Raw genomic sequence first — 16,189 nt, forward strand, 5'->3', positions numbered from 1 at the left:
ATAGTGGTATAACTTTAGCCCAGAAATTACATTCAAATGTCTAAGGTAAATATAATTGTTTGTACTTAAAGAGACAGTACAGCTTAAAACGTGTGAATAACTTCAGATTTACCTATTGTGTCGTTAGGAAATAAGAAATAACGTTGATTGTTATAGTTGAAATACATAAAAATCTTTTCCACATACTTAATTAACGTAATTATGAGCTTCCGGAAATTTAAGAATCGTACAAACCGGAATAATCTTATATCGTTTATTTGTACCACGTGGACTTTGATTGACAGTAATTGACACGTGCTGAAAACTACAAGATCTTCGTCCAATTACGGTCATTATGGTATACGAGGTTAAGGGGACTCTCTAAACGGAACACATCCTCACTTACCCGATATTTAATAAATGGTTTACCAATTTCGGTTCATTTTTAAAATGAACAGACATAATCATGCCAAATAACCCCCTCCCCCCCGGGGGGGGGGGGGGCTCATTTACAAAAATATTAATTAGTTTTAGTTGTAGCAACTCCTATGATAAAAACGAAAAATACAAAATAATAATTGTGGTTTTTTAAAAACTTTTTAACAATTATTCCCTGTGAGAAGTAGAAAAGACATATTTTTATTTTTGTATCAGCAAACATGTCAAGGAGAGTCTTCGCAAGCCCTGCATGTGTTTTGTTTACAGTAAATACGCATGCGTAATAGTATACATACATGCCAACTATCCCGATTTTTGCGGGATTCTCCCGATTTTACGTCGTCAAAAATACAAATCCCGATATCCCGATCGGGATTGTCAAAATACCCCGAAATCCCGATTCTCAAAAAATCCAACCCGTTTTACGACAGTAACTCTCGATTTCCATCTAAAATTTCAAATCCCGCGCTGCTTGTCTTACGCTAACCAATCAAAAAGCGGGATTATGACAGACATTGCTGTTTACCTGTATCGCGTGTGTGTATATCGGGATGTGTAAAATGGTGTAATTACCTGTACGCTACCTGTGTCTGGGTGTTTGCAAACCTAATGAGGAGCATGTTTTGATAGTAATTAATCGGGAAGTATCGGGATTGATAGCAAAATGCTACACTATTTACACAAACTTCGACAAGAATGGGGTTACACCACCAAAGAAAACGAAACTTTTATCCCGATATCGGGAGGCAGATTTCCGATTTTCGGGATGACTATCAGGATTGACAACCATGTATATTGCCGTGCAATAGGTATGTTTAACTTATATATAGTACAACTGAATATATTTATTGACAGGGTACTTTCTATTGTGTACACATGACACAAGGAGAGATTGACAGCTAATACATTATCTACAAGAAGAATAGATGTGTGAAACTTTATGAGTAATATTTTTTTTTTATTTTGAGGGATTTTAGGGAAGACCATGGTGGAATGAATGATGTTACCAAGAACAGGAAAACAGCCATCCATCAAGCCACCTGCTGCTACCAACTTCTTTGTGAAATCAAAATTGGAGCAAGATGAAGGTATAAACTAAATTTTTTGTAAGCTAGTACATAATATCTCTTAAGAATTTTAAGCCAGGAAACAATTATAAATACTTTCTTTCACTTTTTTTAGCAACTTTACCCATAAATGCTTTTTTGATATTTAATTTATTTAATTATTCATTTTATTTTGTAGATGTCACAAGAGCAGAGGTCCTGTTTGCCAACTGCGTTGCAGAACTTAGTGCTTTTTGAACTGCTATACCATACTATTTATTGTTTGTTGAGATTTTAAAGATTGATTTAATATATAAAAATAAAGTTTGTACTTTATTTATGATTTCATTTGAAAGAGGAGATTGTTTGATAAACACATTAGGATAATGATGAATAGATAAAAAAAAAACAGATGAATTTCTAAAAGTTCAATTGTTTATACAAGGCAATTACACCACAAAATGCCGCGAAATTTCCTTCTAGGAAATTGTCGTCGCGCGTAAAATCCCCCATGGAGATTTTCTAAAGTTGGCATGTATGAGTATAGAAGGCTGAACCCCGTAACACGTTGCGATGTAAATATGTGATAGGTTATACGTAATTATTGATTTTAATGAAATAATATGATTTATTTCATGGAGAACTTTTTAATTTTCTGAAAGTTTAATATACATTCATGAGTAGTACAATAATACCGAACCCGATCGGAAAATGTTTTCAAGTCGGCTCTTTAGCTCTGCCTCGTTAACAGCTATTCCTTATAATATATCATAGGTGTAACAGGTATAAATATAGCATTATTAAAAGCTGTATTGCTATCATTTGCTTTCTCTAATTTCATTAATTCATCTGAATTTAAATGCACTTGTGCAATATCCATTGATAGAGTCTTGAGAAAAAATATATAAGGACAATCTATCTGTTTATTCATTGACAATATTTACTACAAAAATGTAGTTATTAAGCATGATAATTTGTGAGCAAAACTATCAACAGTATAAGTGTTGACAATGTTATAGCAATCATGTACACCATGAAAAAGAATTTGTCTAACATCAAGGACAGATCGTGGTATGTCAGCGTTTTAGCCTCGGGGGTTTGGGTTATTTTCATGACTTTTCCGTCTATATTGTTGCCATTTTCTTCATTTAAGCATGGCACAATTTTGTTTTCTTCTCCGTCACACGTGCATTTCCGTCTCATTATTGTGAGGATCCAAGTAGGAGCAGCCGTTTCACCTTGAAAGTAGGCATACAGGGTTAGGATGACGAGGTTCACTGATATTGTACTGAACGCCAAAGTCAGTCCGAGGTAGATTGCTGAAACATAACGACAACAATGAGATCCTGGACAGTGATTCAGACATGGCTGTGTAAACTAACAAAACACGATAGCAGTGAAAGTCGTGTATATTATAAAACAAATTGTGTATGGTTTATTTTAAAGTAACTAACATATTATATAAACTTACACAAAAAACATACACTCTTTGAGGTACTTGGGATGTTATCGGAGATAATGGACATATACACTGCGTAAGCCAGCAGCACTGTTAAACAGTACCCCATCTTCTCTCCGGATTCTGACGGTAGCTTGTACACCATGGGTATGAGAAACGCCATCAAAACCACAGGAAATATAGTGTTTATTATATGGAATAATGGTTTTCTTTTAAAAGTCATTTGAAAATACAACGTAGAAAAAGACAATCCTCTTTCGTATCTGTTGCTTGCGTAGTACGCGGATGACGAATGCAATTCCCATTCACCATTTTGATTGTAGTAATCGAAGTTTATTGGTTTATCTTCATCCAGCTGCAACAGAATTTCACCTTGTGTATATCCCCAGGTGGTGATTCTTATGATGCATGTCTGTGAGTCTAAGGGATAATACCTAATATCAGACTCGCATGCCACCTTAAAGATCCCTGAGAGGCTCCAGTATACTGCTCCGTCACTTGTAATTCGTAGAGGAATGTTAGTATCAGCCATGGTCGACACATCATCCACTCTAAAGTAAATACAGTTTACTACTTTGATGATAGGGGACCTTCGTTTTTTTAATGACTTAGTACTATTTTATCAAGACATTGTACTTTCGGTTGGACGTTATCTATTTCTAGCGTCAAAACAAGTTAAAATGACGCGATTTCAAGCGAAATATATACCAATTGCGAAGTCTTAGCTCAAAAGCCAGACAAATCTTGTTGATTTCAAAGAGCCATGGCTGAGTGGCTAGCAATGAAATTGACAGGCCTACGTCACATTGTTGTTTGACACAACTACCCAAAGTCCAAGCTCTGGTTAAAATGGTACTATTTTATGTATTACTGTATACAGGGAAATATTCACCCCGTTTTACTTTCGCCTTCATTATCAATGGACTGGATGATTTATAATGGCTCAAATTACCTCTCTTAAAGAAAATTTATGTCAGGACACAACCGTTTGCAAATGGATAACGGCGAAAATAACACGGGGCGAAAAGAAGAAGAGACAAGGATAATTTAAGTATGCACAGTATTTGTTTTGTTTTGAGTAAATTGTAATATTTGTTTGGGTTTTTTTTCAGTTCTCTCTCTCTTTCTCAACACTATGCTACTTTTAGACCAAGAACTGTAGCTCCATGAAAAATTCATGTTGATGAACAAAAGAGCTATAGTTTTTCATCCATACAAAAAACCTGTAGATTCATTGCGCAAAATATAAACTAAATTAGAAATATTTTGTAAATATTTGTAGATCAAAAGAATTCTTCGATATTTTACTACTGATTCATCACTTTACCTGCCTAAACATTTTCCTTTTCCTATCCTCAGAAAATGGTGTATGTTAAATTCACTTTGAGATAGAGAGACAAACCACATTATTCACTTAACGAGACTGGTGGGTGTCTAAAATATATTCAAAGACAGATAAAGAAATGAAAATTTTAAAAATGTGTCAGAAATGCATTGGCATTAAATTTAAACAGAATATTTTCCTAAATTAGTAATGTGAAATCGGCGCAACGTTTTGAGCGCAAAAAAGGTTTTTTCATATGGACGGAACTGTAGCTCCACGGTCCGTCAGCCCGAATTTCCCGTAGAGCTATACAATTTTGCAGCTATGTCACTCTATTCTTCAACGACTAATGAATATTGCTAATACCAATAAATGAATCGATACACACCATGTTCAATCTTTTCTGAGTGGCAACTAGTCTACACTATGATAAAGATTACTTAGAGAACACGTATTGTTATTCAAAACGTTGAAACTTTACTGAAAAACAAATACACTGCCATGAAGACACCCTAAAACCTATAGCTCGCATAAGTACTTATCCCTAATTTCAAACAAAAGATATATAAAAACATGGTGCCATCGTTTATCGCCAAATATACTACGAAAAAGTAACACTATCATACCTGCATACATGCAGTACTAGTCGAAGTGATTGTAGATATAGGAAAAGTAAGTTGCAAAGTACATGTAATACGCGATATATGGTACATGTAGTTAAATGTTCTACTTACGAATTCTCAATGATGATCGTAGGGGTCCATAGATATTTTGCCGCGCTGAAGAGGTACACCACATTGGTATAATCTTGTGACGTTTTGGATGGATTGTTCCACGATAGCCGGTTATCTTCCCATGCCTTAGGAAAGACAGGAAGTTTATGGAAATAAATTTTCAGAAATTAAGTGTTGTGTTCGTGAAATTACGTTGAGTATATTGGAAGTCTTACTATTGTAAGGTAACCAGAAATCGAAAGATACTGGTCTTTGATGTTCTGTAAAATATAAAATATTAGTGTTAGTGTTTTTATTTGATTCTCAGTACCTAGTGTATGTAAAATCATTTCAAAAAGTTATTTTTTTTACTTTTGTTAAACACTAGATCCCCAATAACTAATGATCTTGTCTACATGTTAATTAAACACAATAATAAATCTATTACTTTAAATTTTATTATTCGTATTTTTTTAGCAGTTTATTCTCTTATTAATTTTATTTCTACGAGCATAAATGAAAGCATTTACCTAGTATTTTGATAATAAGGGTCTGTATCTAATTTACCAAATGGATCAAATTTACAAGCTACCCGGTAAAAGATTTCACTTATTACTATCATTCAACAAGTAAATGCGGAATAAAGATACGCAGGAGTATTGAAAACTAGCTTCGTAAGTATCAATGGATGGCACTTACAAGTTCATTCACAGTGAGTATAGTTAAGGACACATTTGTTGTCACCCTTAAAACAGGACGCTGGAGTGGCGAATACTGGTTCGTCTCAAACAATTCGGTGCGGAGATCAGTCTCCAAAGAAAGTGAGTAAAATGGACGAGAAGGTTTCCCCTCTGTTTGACCAAGGTGAAACATATGCACCACTGAAAGCATACGATATCATATTATTAAAATTTGTGAGTGAGTGGATCCGGTTTGAGGCTTCCGCTGACAGATAGCTAAAAGACGGTGCCCCGTGGTCTTTTTTTTTTACTAACAACATGTAACCCTTTAACTGACTGACTTTTATCGGTTAGAATTTAATATTTCTGTATTGCTTTATCTATAATGATAAAAATAACGGCAATCAGGGCAATTAGGAAAGATCTGCCTCAGAGTTTGACGTAAATTATTCTTTTCCGGGCTCCTTTTTCTAGTTTTATCAATATGGGAACCAGTAGGCTAAATTCGGGGCATATTTCTTAATGAAGAAAACGATGTATCATCAATTCATGTGGATGATGCAAAAGTTTACACAGAAAGTAGTAGGTAGCGAACATATTTTTTTGAAATAAAAAAAAGATAACCCATGGGATATTTTTTAAGGTTAATCTTGTAAAACGGATATCGAGTTAAGGGATTTTCCATCGATTGCATTATTAAAGAAATCTAATAATAATCTAGCTAAATGAGTATAAATGATTTGATTTTTTCGATAACTTGTAGTTTTCTCGTGTTATCTCTTAGGACTTATTAAAACTGTCTTACTAATGCATTGTAAACAATAATCGGAAAAATAATTTTTGACCAATATCGTGACCATGCCCCTTTTAAAATAATTTGCTTTTTATTTTAAATAATATTGACAAACATTATTTTGCATTGATCAAGTTTTCTTTTAAAATCAATGTTTTAAAAGTAGATTTCTTGTACTTACTCTGTATATTGCAAAAAATTATGCCCAAGATCTTCATCTCAAAATCTGCTGAAACGGAAGCTGTTTAGACTGGTTTCCTTGGGATTACTAAAGTCCAAAGATCTACATATACCTGTCTACATTTATATGGTATTCTCGTCAAATGATCTGATCAAATTAGCTACCTGACAAGACACCAATCCATGACGCATGCTCTGAATACATTTGTTTTATTGATAACAATTCCAACGAGAAAAATAACCGATTTTAAACCAGTTCTCTTCAGTTGTCGGTTATTATTACATGTAACTGCTGACTTGGTTAGATTTTATATCATACTTAATTTACGGAAGTTTGAGAGACTATGGATGTTAAATAGCCTTAAACAAAACTGTATATCAGGCCAAAATCATGAATTTATTCCTTTTCCAAATCACCGCAAGCATGTAACATTGTACTTCTTAAGCTGCTTTATCTCAAACGCTTTTTAAATATATGCCCTCTTTGTTTATTCTGACTCAAATTTTATCAACAGTTTCTTTGATCAAAGGATGTGCAAAGACCTGAACAAAGTTATAACCCAAACGTCAGCCCTTGTTAAATGTTTTGTATGGTTCATGTGTTCTCTCCGCTTACCGTTTTGACCTGGTTCTTTACCAAAAGAGTCCTTTTGATCACAAAAATGCAGCAACATTTAACCGCGTCTTGAGAATAAATGTTAAAGCACATCTCTTTAACTCCAGTTTTTTTGTCACACTCCCTTTGACTTAATCTTGCTCAAATTTGCTTGTATATAATAAAAGGGTTTGCAGGGATTTAGGTCAAATTCAAACTTTTTAAAGCCAGATGATTAAATCAAAGTAAATTAACTAATTTTAATCTTTGTGACAATGTAGACATAATGATATCGGTGCACTTTATCGGGGTTGGCATACTGTAATGTTAATGCCCAGTTTTAATGAATGAATTTGTAAGTGTGGGGAAATTGAGTGACTGAGAACCTTTGAATTAGTCTACACCAAGGGTATATCAACAGCTGTGCTGTAGACATTAGGGAATGGCACATGTAATAGAACAGCACGAGCGATATCATGAAAGAGAAGAATGGTAGAAATTGTTAAATATTAGACAGAAGAGATAGGAATGGCAAGCAACCCAGGGAATTAAAGTGAGGTGCTTAGTACACAGAAAGAATAATCTTACCGTGACCAGGCTACGCTCAGGTCACAGTAAGAATTCGTCCCAAATACTTGCAATGAAGCAGCCGCGATGCGAATCAGCTTCGCTTCGATTTTAAGTATGTTAAAAATAATCTGCAGGGGAAAGAAAAACTACAATTTATATATTACAAACCTTTTTAAACAAGCATATGTAGTTTAGTCCACAAAATATCCATTTAATGAGTCGTACCAAGGCATTTTGTTAAAATACACGTTTGAATTTAACTGCCATTTTGTCGGAAATCGCACTCTGAATGTCTCGGATTTTATCATTAACATGGCGACCATAGACAGCCAATTTTCAAACGTGATGTTAAAAGTGGTAGTGATTTCGTTGTAAAAACAGTTAATATGGTAATATGGGAATATAACAGAGCAACATTGTAGGTATTTGAGACCAATTATATGAAAATTTAGGCGAGATACAGCGCGATATATTTTTTTTCATTTGCTACGAAGCGAGTATATGGGACGAATTTTATCGTTAAACCGGGTCCGTAAGACTTCTGTCATTTTAACGATAGAACATTCTATCTACTTAGTACAGTAAATCTGACAACAAAGACTCCAAGTGCTTCTCTCAAAAGAAACAGGGTGCAGGAACACGATTAATATAATTTTTATTAAAGACCCCACATTGTGTCCCCATTGATTTCAACATTATCCAATTAGAGTAAAAATATTACTATACCAATCATTCTTAATCCATGTAGAGTTAGAGGAACATCGTCATAGGATACACTTGGAACCCAGGTCAAAACACGTAATAATTAAATAAAATAATTGAAAAACACTACCTACCGCATCAAGAGAAATGGAGTACCTTAATATATGCAATATTTTGCCCAAAAATGACGAAGTTCAAAAGCTGGTATTTTTTCCATTAATTATCAGAAATTAAAAGCCTAGCAATTTGCACACCTCTGATATATGTACAATTGATCTGCAAAACAACAGTTTCCTATCTTTAAAAATGTAGCAAGAGTTATCCGTACAATTAGGGTACCCGTCTTGCAACCGTCCGCCATTTTCACCATTTCAATAACCGGATTTTTCCGTTGGAAACCCTGATTAAAAATGAAACAGGTTCTTGAAATTCTATATCAAATTCTATATCAAATAATGGGAAAAGTTATATTTAAATGAATGAGGAGGTCAAAAGCTTGTTTAATGCTAGTTAAAGATAAAACTCTGAGGTGTGATTCTCATTTCCTTCATATTTAATACAAAATGACAGTTCAAAACAAAATATGTCATTGGGTTTTCCATACACAATATCAAACAAAGCTTTTGTTATCAAGCATCGTTAAAAGAATTTATGTCTGGAATTTTATAAACCTGTAGACACCTTTCATTTACTACTAGTATATCTTGACCTTAAGAAATATTAAAACAAACGTTCATCAGGATTGATCACGTGATTACATCCTGTGAATCCAAAAGGTTTTCTCAGAAGATTTGATCACCTACCAATCAAGTTCATATCCCAAAGAACTTTTTAACATTGCTGTTGTTAGGTCTTGAGACACGGGTAAAGAAAGTGATGTCTACAGGGATTTTGTATTGCAGCATGCCCGGATGATAAAGTTGAAACATTTTGCTAGGTATTCCTAATGACTTCCGAATTGAGAAAAGATGTAAACATTCCCCATTATAAATCTCCGTAAGAAATCTGGTTTTGTTCCTGTGATATTTTTATGGAGTGAAAATTGATAACGTGTCAATTAAGATATCTTGAAAATATTTACCTTTCATGCATTTTAATTGCACTTCTTTCACAGCCTCAGACACAGGTGTGTATTTTTATGAGAAAAAAAAAACTTCCAAATGTGCTACATAAATATCTTGGGACAGACTATAACTGAAATGAGCGTACAATGAACAACAATTATTCAGATACTTAAAAAATAAAGAATCAATTGTTTTCATTCATCGACGTAGAAGCTTTCAGTTTAGGAAATCCAGGGTATTATTATAATGTGCATTAATAATTGATAGCGCATTCATGTTTCTGCTAGGGATAAGAAAAACTGCTCAGTTATGTATGAAAAGCAGAATTTTTTTCTTACTAACATCTGATAAACTAAATGTTAATATGAACTTAAGGAACTTGAAGTTTCCAACTGTATAAAGAATGTAATGAATGTATTCATATAAGAATACGAACGTATAATATTCAAAACTTTGATGGGACAACACGCAAATTAATGTACTACTAGTAAAAAATTATATATGCATGCGCAGATCTAGAAAAAATTCTATGCGGAGAAAAAGGTCATAGGGGTTATTTTGTTTGCAGGGCTGAGGTATCCAATATCTTGTTTTGGTAAATTTACCATAATTATGTGATTTCAATATTCGGCCCCCTCCCCTTTAGATCCACGTATGATACATTTGTGTAGACATTGATTGTTTGTTTAAAGAAAAAGATGGACATAAAAAACCTAATTGATCTAAAAGATAAAACATTTTATGCCGCTGTGCGGTGGAGGGGATCAATTAATGCGACCACACAATCACAAAAACAAGAGAGAGTACTTTTCGTCATTGTTTTATATCTAATGTTGTTAACGCCTTTATCTTTTACAGGATTGGAGTACTTTGTTAAATTCTATAACGTGTTGAAAGGAGTCATCTATACTCTACACATGTTGAAAGATAAGGAATATGCATAATGCCAAAACGCACAAGGGAACACCCCACCCCCCTTGACCCTTAACCATAAAACATTCACCAGTAATCTTGAAGAATGAAGGAGAATAAATTAAAAACTTTCAAGGAACATGCAACAAGGTTCAAAGTCGCTTCTAGTACCGGTAATCCCACAGATGAATAGCCATTTTCCACCAAACCTTTTAGAAGCTGTTAGTAGAATATGCAATCGATTTTGAAGTCGACTTCCGCACGTTATCACTCTGATCGACCTGTGCGTTTGCTTAAGTGGACAATGTCTTTGCTCCGTTGGCTTGTCAATTAACGGAGATTGATCGTATAGAAGTAACGCTTACTCTTGTAATGTTCTTCCCGTTTTGCATGTATTTAATTATGATTTATTGCGGAAACGAAAATGGAAGGTGTGTACATTAGTTTGAATCTTTTATAAGATGAACGATTAATTACAAAGCCATATCGCCACCATTAAGGTGGCTCTATACACCACTTTTTGATGACGCAGTACGCAAAAAAGTAAATCGGGAAACATGCATTTCCGGTACTGGCTGATTTAAACTGAGGTGAATTGTATGGGAACCGCTATTTTGAAAAAATTGTTAAATGGATAGATTTAATTTGATAATTGGAAAATTCATTACTTACAAGTAATGTGGTATGTGACACCTTCACGTTGTGTGGCATTATTTATCGAAATAAACAATAAAATCAAGTATAAATTTTTAAAGAGTTTCTTTAGCATCATCGATATGTTACACCGTAGCGCAGTGGGTTAGTGGGTTCACTGCAAACCAGTAGGTCATGAGTTCGATTCCCGTTGAGAACAATAAATTTTTTAACTTTCCAAAAATTTCTAAAACGTAATTTTGGGTTGAATACCGTGAAAGAAAATTCTAAACAGGTGAAAATATTTCAATTATAATATACTTTAATGCACATTAATATCGACACCTAACGGGGATGAGAGGGTTGCTTTGAATTTCTCTCAGGTTGGGATACATAAATCCTATTAGCCTAGTCAATGTTCCCCTTTTATTTATTTGACTTAGTTTTGCACTAAAGCGAATATATTCACTTATACAGGGCAAAGTCTATAATGAAATATGCATGTATTTATCATCCCAACATTATATTTAGGAAATTTTCTTCAACTCAGAAATGAAAAGTCCCCAAGGTGTTTGGGCCTTGGGATTTAGGAACGATAACCCTTACATGAGGAACTTTCATACCAAATAAAATTTAAAATATTTTTTGTGTTTATTTGCAATTGTTTTCATTCAATTTTTTATTTCACATTTATTAAAATACATTTTTCTTATAACATCAAGCAACTTTTTCAGATGATTTGTCAACAGAGTAAGAAAATATGAAAAAATATGTTTTGGGGAAATACTAAAAATATTTGCGATAATAACATTTTTGAATGTTTTGAAGTGTTATATTTTTTTTATGTGTCCGAAGGAAATATCCATCATATGACATAATAATTTCTCTCAATTTGTTGATAGCTGTCTTTTTAAAAAATATTTAACAAAAACACGAAAAAACATTAAAAAATTCTTTAAAAATACCTATGGTATACCTATCGTCATTTTAATATTTGATAAGTTTATGTTTTGTGGTCTTCTATTGAAAATTGGAATAAACTGTGGGTGTATAGAGCCACCTTAAGGCAACAGAGAGCAATCTTTACAGATTTTATATAATTATATCTATTAAATGTATCAGATGCATTATACCATTCAGATTTTACTTAGTCTCATAAATTTATCCTTTTTATTGTCGACTTTGATTTATTTTGATGTGACCTCTAACCGATCGAGGTTAAGGGTGATTTATCTCAAAGTCGTAGAATATCCATGAACCCATTCTACACCAACATATGGGTATCCATCCAGGTATATTGAAAGTTTCTGTACCTAAAATGATCTTCCTAGAACCCTTTCCGTCTAACTATCTGCTGTAATGGTGTACAGATGCGGATACCTTAGACCTTATCGTGATCTAAACGGACTTGTTTCGCCCGTGTAGTCAAAACTGCTGTCAAAGTATTTCCCTTGGTGCTAAAAAGTTGGTGCGCGAAAGGTCTGTGGTCTGAGAGTTCTGTGGATGGCTTTCGCTACATCTGATACATTTATGAATGCATTCATTGAATGTACAGCAAAACTTGTCATACTGTAGCTGCTTTGAAATAATAAAAAAAAAGAATTATTTGTTGTGAAGAAAGTGGTATAATAAGTGGTTTGGTATTGGGGTTGACCATTCGGCTGTATAAACATTAGTTATTATACTTTCATGTTTTAAGAATACTGAAATCTGTTTGGTTGAGACGAAGTTTAAAATCCGTTCTATTACCTTTAGCGTTAGCAACACACTTGGCAACGGGTAACTCAACGAATTGTTACATGCGCGTAAGTTATGCGAGTACGGTTCGCTGTAAAATTCACGTCATTCTTAAAGAAGTCAGTTATGTATTTCAAATAAAGCGATTTGATTATTTAAAAAAAGACTGTGATTATAGCCTCCGATAACACAGGGTTTTGGTGTTGTTTTTTTTTGGGGGGGGGGGGGGAGGTATATAGGAATTACCTTGTCTTCCGCCCGTTTGTGCAAAATTCGTATCCGGTCCATATCTTCCTTATGGGGAAACATTGGAAGTTCTTACTTCTCACAATAATTTTTATCCCCTGAGGATGTGTTATGACCTTGACCCAAGGTCTTTCGGGCAAGGTCACTGACATGAAAAGTACAAAATTCGTGTTCGGTCCATATCTTCCTTATAGTGAAACATTAGAAATTCTTACTTCACACAAAGATTGCTCATGAAATGAGGATGTGTTACGACCTTGACCGAAGTGAAAGTGGATATTGCAGGGTAGGGGTTATTGTAGGGGCCATATCGCAGCCCCCTCTCGGTTGATTTTCCTGTACTTTGGAAATGTTGTTGGACTAATGTTTGTCTGTCATTAGGCCAAATTTGAATAGATTTGAGCCTGTAAAATATTTTATATGAATTTTTGTGTTATAAAGGAATAAGAGGGAAAAATAATTGTGGTCTGTGTCCAAATGGCTGGTTTCCATGTAGATTATCTTTTGATTCCTGTCCTGTTTGTTATTATAAGGATGCAATTGTCTTCAGGCATTTACAGTTAAAGGAAGTGAACATGAAAAAATTATCTAGGGCTTAAATTTGTCTGTTTGATGTGTATAATGATATCTGAAAACCGTTTAGACAGAGCTTTCCTCAGTAAAAAGATATACCACTTAGAATAACTAATTCTTGCAATCAATGAGCGCTGCCATATTGTTAAAATCATTACCTCCCTGCTGGGTTATCTCTAAGCATCTAAGAGAGGGCAGCACTGATGCTGCCGTCAGTGAGACACATTGCATTTTTACACACGTTTAGTAACAGAGATAAAATGCCATCATCAAAATGTGAATGGAAACTTGAAAGGAATGTAAAGAGTTGTCATTTTAAACAGTGTTTATGGAGGAAGATTTTGGATCTCAGAATGATGCATTCCCACCAGCAGTTAATGTGACATGTAACTAGAATGGAATGTCCGTGGATCAGTGTTATTGTGACCTATTTTTTCTTGCACTCGGGAATTTCTTGTTTATGAGTTTGAACATTATGTGTGCTACATAAATGAGCACACAAGGTGCATTGCACAGCATCCTGACTTTTAAAAAGTGACTTAGTCCTGTTATTCTTCTGACAGCATAAACAGAACCAGCGTACATATCATCAAGATCTTATGTATAAAAAAAAAACAAATCAGAAAAATTTCCAGGGCATTTAAATAAAAAGTAACGGTAAGAAACCCCAAAAAGAAAATGAAATTACAATTTGATATTAATTTAAATTGAAATCTAAAAACAACATTTTATTTATATAAACACTGACTGCCACATCTCCGTACAAACATCTGGAATGCGATGGTCTTGTAATTTCACAAATTAATTTATCTATTCATTTTATGTACAAATCATAAATAGTTATCTGAGGTTCATTTATAGAAATGTACTAAATCCTTGTCTTCTCATGACAGTACACAAAAATTTTCTTCACATCAAGGCATATTTTTTCTCCGTAACTTTTATAAACTCTGTACATTAACACTGGCCTAGTTCCAACATTGACCCAGTCAACAGCAGCAATGTGGCTTATCTACGTCAGAGAACAGATGCATGCTGGGGAATAATGGATTACCTCCATAAACCTTTCACTGAGAGTGTTAAATTGATAAAATCTCTTGATAGAAATAAACAAAAAAGTAACAGACCTCATTTTTAAGTTTCAAAAGGCTTTTAAAATTTATTAAGCAACAATTATATTTTTCATGTTCACTTCCTTTAAGTTGATTAAGATATGGATTTTTTAGAATTAAAATTGGTTTGTTTACTCGTATTAGCATTAACAATTTGAAAATACTGTGAAATAATGCTTGATCTGCAAGAAAGCTTTCAATTGGCAAAGAACAGTTTTATGGAGTATTATGGTGGGTACAGACATTAATACACGTACGTGTGCAAGGTCCTTTTCCTGGTTGTACATGTATGATGATGTTTTTGAATAGGTTTTTAAATTGCCGCTTGTAATTCTCATCTCCCTGGGCAAAAGGAATTTCCTGTTGCATCTAACTTCTCGTACATGTATGTCCCTCCTCCGTCCTATTCCTGACTTTAGTCCTCGTGGATCCTGTCAGTCCGGCTACTCCCCCCCCCCCTTTTAGGTGGCATTTCTTGCTCAAACAAACAGACATGTTTAAATGATATTGTAACGTGTAATGTGAGTTCAAACCACGGATAATAATTTTCCCTAAACGTTTCCTACTTTTCTAAATGATTGGAATAAAATCAACTCTTAAACACTGTCATCAAATTAAATAAACACGATGATTCTAACTGATTTATAACGTATAATTTTCCTTCAGCTAATCTGTACAACACTTGGTCTGAAACCACTGTTTCAGACAACCGTTTCAGACCCTGTTCTGAACCTAGTCCGAACTTATTTATTTCTGAGCCTATGCTCCCGGACTATATGATATAATCTAATGTTTCAAATGGTCCACCCGCTCCCGGACTATATGATATACTCTTATAATGTTTCAAATGGTCCACCCGCAGTATTTTGGGGTCCCGCAAATGAAACATAAACCGTACCTACTATTATCGCTGTAACTCTGCTCTCTGAATGAGGTCTTCTCTCCTCTGCGTCTATCAGTAGACTAACAACTATGCGCAGGCGCGCTTCCTATTTATACCCTACACTGTACGTCAATTCTGCTGACTCATCGCATGGTCATCAAAACGTTTGAGACAGTAACCCACGCCCAAGGAATAGCTTATGATTGAATATATTTGATTGACCCTGATTGCTCTATTTACATAATCAAAGGAATTTTCATTACGATATTATTTAACAGTAATATTATAAATGTGTTGGTTCATATACAATTATTGACATGAGCGAGCAAACTCTAATTTAAGTTTGAATAATCCAAACCATCCATGTAAAAAACTTGCCTAACCTATAGTATTTGATGGTATAGAGATAACAATAAGATTTCTTTGAAATTTTTATCATTAAATCTTTTGGACATATGCATAAAACAACAGTATTTTTGAAAATAGTTAAAGAAACTTTTTTTATGCTTCCTTCTACTTCAATATGCAAGTCCAAATTAAAGATTTAGTA

General features: G+C 34.0%; 1 protein-coding gene and 1 long non-coding RNA gene across 5 annotated transcripts; one reads left to right on the forward strand and one right to left on the reverse strand.

Annotated features, from left to right (window-relative positions):
- Positions 1-646: 646 nt before the first annotated feature.
- On the forward strand, positions 647-1,837 carry LOC128183025 (uncharacterized). Of its 2 annotated transcripts, none has more exons than XR_008243519.1 (3): positions 647-1,226; positions 1,386-1,505; positions 1,663-1,837. It is a non-coding gene; the product is annotated as an uncharacterized LOC128183025 (long non-coding RNA). The 2 variants fall into 2 exon arrangements; XR_008243520.1 differs by having other exon boundaries at positions 649-1,226; positions 1,395-1,505.
- Positions 1,838-2,078: 241 nt separating this feature from the next.
- On the reverse strand, positions 2,079-6,880 carry LOC128182994 (neuronal acetylcholine receptor subunit beta-2-like). 3 transcript variants are annotated; one of them, XM_052851781.1, is made up of 6 exons: positions 6,614-6,866; positions 5,659-5,840; positions 5,196-5,240; positions 4,981-5,105; positions 2,935-3,473; positions 2,080-2,782 (listed from the first exon to the last, which is right to left on the reverse strand). In XM_052851781.1, the coding sequence occupies exons 1-6, from the start codon at positions 6,648-6,650 to the stop codon at positions 2,424-2,426; spliced, it is 1,287 nt and encodes a 428-aa protein (XP_052707741.1). In that variant the 5' UTR covers positions 6,651-6,866; the 3' UTR covers positions 2,080-2,423. The 3 variants fall into 3 exon arrangements, with proteins under 3 accessions (XP_052707746.1, XP_052707741.1, XP_052707751.1); XM_052851786.1 differs by lacking the exon at positions 6,614-6,866 and having other exon boundaries at positions 2,079-2,782; positions 5,659-5,850; XM_052851791.1 differs by lacking the exon at positions 2,935-3,473 and having other exon boundaries at positions 2,650-2,782; positions 6,614-6,880.
- Between the last annotated feature and the right edge of the window lie 9,309 nt (positions 6,881-16,189).

Source organism: Crassostrea angulata, chromosome 1 (genome assembly GCF_025612915.1).
Source record: "Crassostrea angulata isolate pt1a10 chromosome 1, ASM2561291v2, whole genome shotgun sequence".
NCBI lineage: Eukaryota > Metazoa > Mollusca > Bivalvia > Ostreida > Ostreidae > Magallana > Magallana angulata.

Excerpts from the sequence above, each read along its gene's own strand:
- LOC128182994 (XM_052851781.1), bottom strand. The coding sequence starts at position 6,650 with ATGAAGATCTTGGGCATAATTTTTTGCAATATACAGA. Across the intron at positions 3,474-4,980 it reads ACGATCATCATTGAGAATTC|AGTGGATGATGTGTCGACCA; the intron begins GTAAGTAGAACA and ends TATTTACTTTAG. Across the intron at positions 2,783-2,934 it reads AAAGAGTGTATGTTTTTTGT|CAATCTACCTCGGACTGACT; the intron begins GTAAGTTTATAT and ends GTTATGTTTCAG.